The sequence below is a fragment of the Poecilia latipinna genome, unplaced genomic scaffold (genome assembly GCF_001443285.1).
Source record: "Poecilia latipinna isolate Pla-1442-1.1 unplaced genomic scaffold, P_latipinna-1.0 Scaffold2812, whole genome shotgun sequence".
In the NCBI taxonomy this organism is placed as follows: domain Eukaryota; kingdom Metazoa; phylum Chordata; class Actinopteri; order Cyprinodontiformes; family Poeciliidae; genus Poecilia; species Poecilia latipinna.
In genome coordinates, this window is record NW_015115428.1 from 33,305 (window position 1) to 42,529 (window position 9,225).

Sequence of the window (9,225 nt, forward strand, 5' to 3'; positions counted from 1 at the left end):
TCACCTGGTGACATCATGATGTAGAGCTGTGTATCACCCACGTAATTATGTTAGCTGATCCTATTTCCTGTTATAACCTGAGCCAGCGGGAGCATATAAATATTGAAAAGAAGGGGTCCTAGGATTGAGCCTTGGGGTACCCCACATGTGACCTTTGACCTCTCTGATGAGAAGTTTCCGATTGAAACAAAGAAATCCCTGTTCTTTATGTAAGATTCAAACCAGAGCACTGGACCGGAGAGTCCGCCCCAACTCTCCAGTCGATTCAGTAAAATGTCACAGATGAGATTAAGTGACATCCCATTCCTGATCCATAGGGTTCAATATGACGTTGGTCCACCTTTTGCTGCTAGAACAGCTTCCTCTCTTCTGTGAAGGCTGTCCACAAGGTTTAGGAGTGTTTATGGGGATCTTTACCATTCTACCAGAAGCGCATTTGTGAGGTGACATACTGATGTTGGACTGGTCTAGAATCCAGTGGTGGCGTTCTTCACAGGATTTACTGATATGCCTCGGCTGTGAGGAATATCACCAACTTCATTTGTGATTAATGACTAGCTGTGACTTAGCTTGACTTTGAAGGTTTATGATGAAAATGTTTTATGAAAAAGACTAGTGAAGTGCATCGGAGCTCCATATCTGTGCTACACTAAGGGCCTGCTTCCACTTTAATCTGATAGAACTGCATTTCTTTATCTATGGTTGAACATCTAATCTATGTCAACTGATCAAAACTGACTTAAATTATTTTACAATAAACACAGATTCATTAAAACACTAATTTATATCAATAAAACTTTTATTCCATTTATGAAAACACAAAAAGGCAAATTTTAAATGTTTTCTTGCCTTTAGGACCACCTTCAAATTGGATTATTCTAAAGTATGCAAATTCATTAAATACTGCATATAGATATATACAGCCTTCAGTATGGGCAAGTCAAACCTGTACTAGATGATACATTAATTACAGATTCTTTAAAACGTATTTTGTGATTTTAAAAAATGTTTTCTATATTTATGTCAATGAAACAGAATTGTTACGTTTCCCAAAATGTAAGAATTTACATTTTGTTATGTTAGAACAGTTTTTATACCGTAAAATGTTCTACCAACATTTTATGGTAGAAGAAACCAACCATAAAATGTTGGTTTCTTCTAATAATTATGAACCAAATATCATCTTGACTTACGAGCTATTGCCATGTCCCAATTATCTACTGTTCTAAATAAATACTGGGATCACTAAGAGATCTGACTAAGTACTACACACATTGGTGAAAAGAATTTCTCAAACATGCATTAACGAGTCACAGCAAAACTCTGGGTATGTTTATTACAAGAGAAAGACATATAGTAGATATAGTATTCCATTTTAATATAGATAATTTAATATAGAGTATCTGTGAAAATTAATAGATCAAGTCAAATCAGTTCAGTCATTAATAAAAAAAAGAAACACTGACAATTTTACCTTGAAACACTCACCCCACTCATTTGTATTTTTAAGATATCTGGTTATAATTCAGATATCTGAATTTTAACTATTATTGAGACTTTCACTTTCATCCAGCCTTATGTTACATAAAGTTTACCGTGCAGATCCATCCAGGTTGGCTCTGTGAATGAAGCTGAGCTTGGCATCAGCCCAGTATAACTTCTCCTCCACCAGGTCTATGGTGAGGCCATTGGGCCAGTGTATGTTCTTATTCACTATGACTTTCCTGTTAGGAGACAGCAGAGCACAAGTAAAGTTAGTGTTCTTAGCTTATTTTCATACAATTGCTGAGTATATTTGTATATAAATGCATTTTGTTTGCCTTTCAGCTTGGTCATTTAGACATCATTTTTATCTTAGTGATTTGATGACCAACATTCTAGCTTCAGTTTGGTAAATTGCCCCGGTGCAAGTATGTTACTTACATGCATAGTTATTTACATGTATGTGCTCTCTAGCTTGTTCTACCATCAGTAGTCTGGATCTGTCAGGACTCAGACTGGTCAGCACAAGAGTACAGGACCACAAAGCGAGGAGCCAGTGGCCGTTTCTGATATAGGCAACATGCCCCCCCTGCCCCCCACTGCCTTTGACAACTTTTTGGAGGGGAGGGGGCCGGGGTGCTGGAAAGGGGGTTCACCCAGGGCGCCAAACAGGCTAGGACTGCCTCTGAGAGGAGCGCAGAAAGAGATCTTGTACATTTTCAATCAAGTTTCAATCCCAGCATGCAGACCCAGATCTGCCTGTTATTCTACACTTTACAGTACCTGCTGCTGCCATCCATGCCAGCACGTTCTATCCGAGGCTCCTCTCCCCAGTCTGTCCAATACATGTATCTGGAAGAAAACAGTTTAATAACATGGTAATTTGCAGTTGCATAATAATGTCCACCGTACCTGTATTTTATACCCGCAACTGCTTTTCTTTAAGTGTTAACTAATAAAATGTTTTAATTGTCTCTGATTGAAAATCAGAGATAATGGCGATGTGTGCCATCTCAGCATTTACTCTGCCATTCTCCAAAAGGGGTGGGGCTCTCTGCCCTGCCAACAGGATAGACCCCCTCCCCCAAGGAGATCACAGCATGTAGTAATTGCATGTGTTCACTGTTAATGATATTAACTGTGAATTCCTCTTCTTTTAACTCTCTTGTGAAACACAAACTTTACAAGAGCTGGCTAAAAACATGTTTTTTACGCTGTCACCAATGCTGGAACATGAGCTCAGATGAAGGTGACACGCTCTCAGCAGCAAACAGAGAGTGCATGAAAAAACATATCACACAAAGTTGTAAAATCAGGCAATGATATCTATGTTTTTTAAATACACCAAATCTTGTTTTGATAGCAGGATTTTCATTCCTGGGAATAGCAGCAGCAAGAATTCTCCTCCTGGTAAGTGTGGCAAAGGTACAAGTTTATAAAATAACCCAAATGTTTCATGCCCTGACCCTGACACGATGCAAAAATCACTGAAAAAATGTTTTTACATTTCCTATCAGCTTAACCTCTTTTAATACAAAAAACATGGTGAACTGCCTCGAAGCATCGACCACTGGGCTTAACAAGTTTTCTGGGGGAAACCCTGAATGATAGCTAGATAATAATATGTTATCTATTGATAGAAGTTCAATGAAGAACATTTTCAAGATTTCTTTTTTCCTAAAATATTGGAATAGGAATATTCCGCCCAATATGTAGACATATTCAAAACATGTTCACGTTCTTTTTCAATAAAAGACCAAATCCCTGAGAGAAGCACTGCATCTTATTACAATTTAACAAAAAATAACCAAGTCAGCATAAACAGGGTCACTGGGAAACTTCCTCCAGCAAAACAGGAAGTGTCCCGCAAAAAAGGGATCTGAAAAAGGTTTCTGATGAAACAGCTACTGATACCTTCTGACTCTGCACACAGCAAGCTCTAGTAGTATGTGTGTGTGCATTGCTTTATGGGGTTTAAAATAGTAAATAGTCTGTACCTGGCTGAATACCCACAACTATGTGGGTTGTGGGTATTCAAACCAGCAACCCACAGATTGAGGGACAAACTCCTAACACCTCTGCCACCTCGACATTGTAATTTATTTGATTACCTTTGTCCAGGATTAAGGGCAATAGCCCTGGGTTGGTCCAAGTCCATCCACACTAGGACTTTCCTGGAGGTGCCGTCCAGATTGGCGACTTCAATCCGATTGGTCTCCGAGTCTGTCCAGTAGAGCTTCTTCCCCAGCCAGTCACAGGCTAACCCATCAGGACTGTTCAGCCCAGACACGACCACTGCTTGGCCAGTTCCCAGAGCCTCCTTAAGAGCTGCAAGAACAACACACTCTCAGGTGTAATGTTACCAGGAGATGATACATTTCCAGTTAAATCAAAGTCATGTAAATCTACAATGGATCCCGTTTCATTTCGTATTGAACTCTGAATACAAATGAAGATTGGTTTAATATTACATACAGTCAAGAAAAAAACCTAATTAAATAAATATGCAGTACCTCCTTAAGAAATGTCAGCTTATTTATGTCTATTTTGTTTTATTTTGCATTAGTATTGCTTCCTGTCAAAAATAAAATGCTGGATATGTAAAAAAAAACAAAAAGAAAAAAAACAAGTACTTTAAACCTAAATCTTTCAGTCGTATGAATAATTTTGGATCTAACTCTCCTGGTTTAAAAAACAGATATGCTTTCATTTAGCAGGTTAGCAGGTATACAGAAATTTTATCATAACCCTTACCTTAATTTGCTCTTGTTACAATATAAAAAACAGATCAAAAAACATTACAGATAAACAATCTTTTTTGAACCAATCTATCACTGAACAGTCTGGAGGCACATTCCACATTTATATAAACATGTGAGCACAAGTTTAACTTATTCTTTTCTGGAAGTAAGAAATACTGTCAGAATTTTTCTAATCAGTTCTTGAATGTTGTACATCTCATTAATTTGAGTTTATCAATATTATGGCAGAATGATGAATTATTAACAAGGTGAAATGTTTTCCAGGTAAACACTGGGAACCCATCCCAACATTTCAGTTGGGCCTGGTTTGGAAAATATCTCTGCTTACTAACCAGAAGCGTTTTTTTAGATGTTGTTCTTTCAGAACAAGAAGAGAAGTACCAGACTCTAGTAAACAAAAAATGTGAAAATGACAGTTTTTTTTTTAATTAGAAACGTCAAAATGAACCAAAATGAAATGAGTAGGTTATGCTTTTAGAAGATAATGCATCTCAAATGGGCGAAGAACACTGTGACACCTGTTGTCCTGCTCCAAGGCTTCAGAGAGAATGTACTTACATGAGAACATTTGTCTGAATCAGTAAAAAACAACCCAGTGCCTTACAGTTGGATGACTGATTCCAGTGGGTTTGTTTGATGGCCTCCTCACTGACGTCAGTCCAAAAGATCAGGCTCTCATCAAACAGGAAGTCCACTGCAGCTGCATCTTCAAGTTCACTGACAACTATGGCTGATTCGCCCTGCACACCTTCACCATCAACCAATCTCACATCTCGTCGGTTGGCAAACAGAAGGAGGGGGGAGCCTGAAAAGGACAAAATTATTGTTATGAGTTCACAGCACTGATGGAGTTTTCTACATCAAGTCAGCTAAAAGACGAAACTATTTGAAAATGTTGTATGAAGTGGCTACTAAGGCAAAAATAATGTGTCTAAAATCGAATCGCTTTCATTTCCTACTACCGTACTCTCCAATTTGCATTATTTGCTTTTATTTCAACTGTTAGCTTTTTGTTTTCTCTCAGTTTTTCCCTCTGTAGAAGCTACACCTGGTCTGGTGTTCAGGTTGGATGTGATTGGTTCCTGCAGGAGGTCATCAGCTGAGATAATGCTGCTTCCACTGATCTGTGTTCTGGTTCTCCTGGAGGTTTCTTCCTGCTAAAGAGGATATTTTCCTCTCCTTTGTCGCTGCATGTATGCTCAGCATGAGGGATTGCTTTAAAGTCAATGATAAAATGCAAGTGATTGCTGGTCCAGGAGGAGGGAATCCTGCAAGTCAATGACTCGATGCTCTGCTGGGTTTCCTTAGATAGAAACATTTTAAACTATTTTGAATAATAAACTACACTTACTGTACTGTTTGATAACCAGGATCAGTTGGAATATATGTAAGATTGAATTGAGAAGATTTTTTTGTAAAGTGTCTTCAGACAATATTTGAATATTTGTTATGTATTGGTGCTACATAAATTAACTGAACTGAATTTAAATTTAAACTAAAATACATCAGAAATCATTTTGACGACAATATGATTCAAGAATCTAAACTTTTTTGTCTAGGTTAGTTTAGCCCAGGAACTCCGAGAGGTTGATCTCTTTCTGTTGGGGCCACTTCAGCTGCAGCTTGTGATGCCAGCATGGGAGTGTGCCAGCATCACTGCGCACAAGCATGCAGATCCAGTATGTCTCCTGCTACACTAGAACACAACCAGAAACAATAACTCATGTTTAAGGAAAAAAATTAGATTCTCAGGCAGATAAAACAGAGACCAGTTCTCAACATGTGACAACGTGACGTCTTTATTTGAAATATGGCTGCAGACAACAACATGAGCACATTGGTCACATGTCTTTATCTGAGAGATTCAGCAGTGAGTTTTACATACTTCATGTGACATTTAGATAAATTAATAAAAGACAAAGTCAAAGTTGGGAGTTAAGCAGCTGTGGGGAAAGCAGACAGACTGATTAGTGCATTGAACTCATCCTAATAGCCATTTACTTTGTAAGCTTTTGTACAATGTTAGACTCCATGCCTCCGGCAAGCAGCCGTTTCTCAAAAGTCGAGGGTCCAGACTCTTTGTATGAAGTGAAGTGTAAAGGGGCTGGTTATTACCATACTAGAAAAATATAGGCAACTAATCCAACTAATTTTAAACCTTTGACCTATGTTGAAGCCATAATCCAGATCATTTCACCATAAAGCAGCAACAGGCTGAAGCCAAATTAATAATCAGAGTTGTTCAAGGAGCTCTGACAGAGTTTCACAAAGACCTGGAAATAGCAGCTCCAGTGTTTTCAATGAAAACAAGTAAAATAATCAACTGCAACTATCTCTATGGATATTCACAGTACAAGACTCCACTGAATAAATTACATGTTGATGCTTGATTGGTCTTTTCGTCAGAAGGTTTTGACAATCCATAAACATGCTATTTAATATAAAGTCTTGTCAGATGAGGTCAACGTTGGTTCTGCATACAACCTCAAAGTACCATGACAAAAGAGGGAAGATCAGTGTTTGGATTGTCTTATAGCATATGGTACTGACTTTATATGATTGAAAGAAAGATGAATGGAGAAATATATTAGGGCAGTCTTGATAGGAATCCGATGATGAAATGAGCAAGACAAGTGTCCTAAATGCAAAGTCGGGGAAACTCTTACTCTGTTTCAGATAAAGAAAGTAAACTGCTAGAATGGGCCACTTTATCACTTTACTTGAATCCAAATGAAAATCTATGGAAAAAACTGATCATAGTGAATAAAAAGAATCCTCAAGGTGTTTGTGTGGAAGAATAGGTCAATCTCACGCCATAGCAATGCATGGGATTAGCTGCTCCACACAGGAGAGGGAATGAAGTTGTCATTACCCAGAAAGGCTTTTCCACAAAGTGTTTCATACCTTTCTGTAAGTGTTGAATAATTATTCCCTTTGACATTCCATTTTTTTGCCCATAACTTTATGTTTGCTGTGACTTATTTGACATCTACTAACATCTGGTGTCAATTTTATGTCAATAACCTCATCAGACCTATTTCCATCCATCCATCCATTTTCTTTACACCCTTGTCCCTTAGTGGGATCAGGAGGGGTGCTGCTGTCTATCTCCAGCTAAAGTTCCGGGCGAGAGGCGGGGTCACCCTGGACAGGTTGCCAGTATGTCACAGGGCAACACAGAGACACACAACCATGCACACACACACTCACACCTAGAGAGGCCAATTAACCTGACAGTCATGTTTTTGGACTGTGGGAGGAAACTGGAGTACCCGGAGAAAACCCACGCATGCACAGGGAAAACATGCAAACTCCATGCAGAAAGACCGGGGCCGGGAATCAAACCCAGAACCTTCTTGCTGCAAGGCAACAGCTCTACCAACTGCGCCACTGTGCAGCCCTCAGACCTATTTCAACTCAGAAATATATTTTTGTGTTAAATACTTATTTTACCCGCTGTATGAATTACAGCATAAGGTATACTGTACATATGGAGAAAATTGCACAGGTCAAAATTGATGTCAGCAGGTCAAAGCTTTAAAATACCAGGAGATGAGAGACTGGCTACAACATTAGGATTGGTCCATCTCTACTTTGTCATTTTTGAAGCATGCTACAATTAAAATCCCATTAGGACTGGAGTCAGACATTCTGTCAGGGAACTAACAATCATTAAACAGTAACTGTGACCTTTGGCCATTTGGAAGCATGAGGTTTTATGACAGATCTATGCAATCTGTGTAAACAGAAATAGCTTTTCAAAAAGCCCAACTCTACACTATTTTTAAAGAATAAAAAACAAAAAACATCTGGATAAAGTTAGGGCCTTCACCTACACAGAGCTTGAAAGTATATGCTTAAAAGGCTTGCTCTAACTCAAGAGACCAGTTCAACAATAATCTAAGCAAATTAATATTTTTAATTGAATAAAATAAAGCATTTTGATGCTTGTATAAAAAGGAACTTTAAAATCATTGTAGATCCAAAACTTAAAAATGAGTTTTGCACATTTGTCTTCATAAAAGAAAGACACCAGTTTGCAAATTTGGGCTTGATGGAAAAAATAAAAACTTGGTCAGTTGTCAGCAATAAAAACAGGGTTTGACTACCTCATTTGAGTCATATATGTTGCATATAGCCAAGTTTAATAAATAAATTAAAAGTAGATTGAGTGAGCCAAAATCTGCTTTTGAGTAAAAGTCAGTTGATCGATTATTGCCCTCCTTACTATGAAATTCTTGTGCAAATAATGGGTTATGAAAAGAGTAATAAGAATAAGAGTGTTGCATTTAACATGTTCCCTTTTATGAAGATTTCATTTGCACAGTAATAATATTTCCCTAATTAAAAATAAAGCATCTTTATCTGCATCAACCACATGTGATCAGAGCCTTCTGATTATGGTTAGGAATGGTAACAGCCCTAGTCATGCCAAAAATATACACTGTATAATAACTTGCTCATTTAAAACAAAAAATAGAAAAATCCTGTTTTCCAGCAACTTGTTAGGGTCCTGAGTTGTTTTGAGGTTTTATTATTTTGTGCTCTTGTCTCTTTCTTTGATCAGTCATGTTTCTATTTTTAGTTTAGTCCTTCTTAGTGATGATTGCAGTTTATTTCTGGTCTAGTTATTCTGTTGCTCTTATTTATTTATGTTTCCTAAGTGTCGTTATTCTTCAGGATTTCATTTCCTAGTCCCCAGTGTGCTCTCCCTCGCCCACTGTGCCACATTCACTCTCTCTCTCTCCTCAGCCTGTCTTCTGGTCTGCAACCTGTTAATCAATCAATCAGTCCAGGTCTTCAGCATTCAACCTCATAGTATTTAAACCCTTCTTCTGCTCACACTCCTTGCTGGTTCCTCGTGTTAATCCCATTATATCCTGGTTACTTCCACTTTGGTATTCTGCTTGATTTTTGTTCCTGGTTCCTGTTTTTGTTCTGCTCTGGCTCCCTGCATTCCCTGTGATTTTTGTAAGATTTC

The 9,225-nt window shown here is 38.1% G+C and overlaps 1 protein-coding gene across 1 annotated transcript in view; it reads right to left on the reverse strand.

Annotated features, from left to right (window-relative positions):
- The window catches only part of LOC106939253 (low-density lipoprotein receptor-related protein 5-like), a 49,467-nt gene that overhangs the window by 33,138 nt on the left and 7,104 nt on the right, over nucleotides 1-9,225 (reverse strand). The window contains exons 2-5 of the mRNA XM_015021604.1: nucleotides 4,849-5,049; nucleotides 3,594-3,810; nucleotides 2,266-2,334; nucleotides 1,596-1,724 (exon numbers count right to left, since the gene is read on the reverse strand). Of these exons, the coding sequence (XP_014877090.1) occupies nucleotides 1,596-1,724; nucleotides 2,266-2,334; nucleotides 3,594-3,810; nucleotides 4,849-5,049 (616 nt within the window). The remainder of the gene's footprint in view (nucleotides 1-1,595; nucleotides 1,725-2,265; nucleotides 2,335-3,593; nucleotides 3,811-4,848; nucleotides 5,050-9,225) is intronic.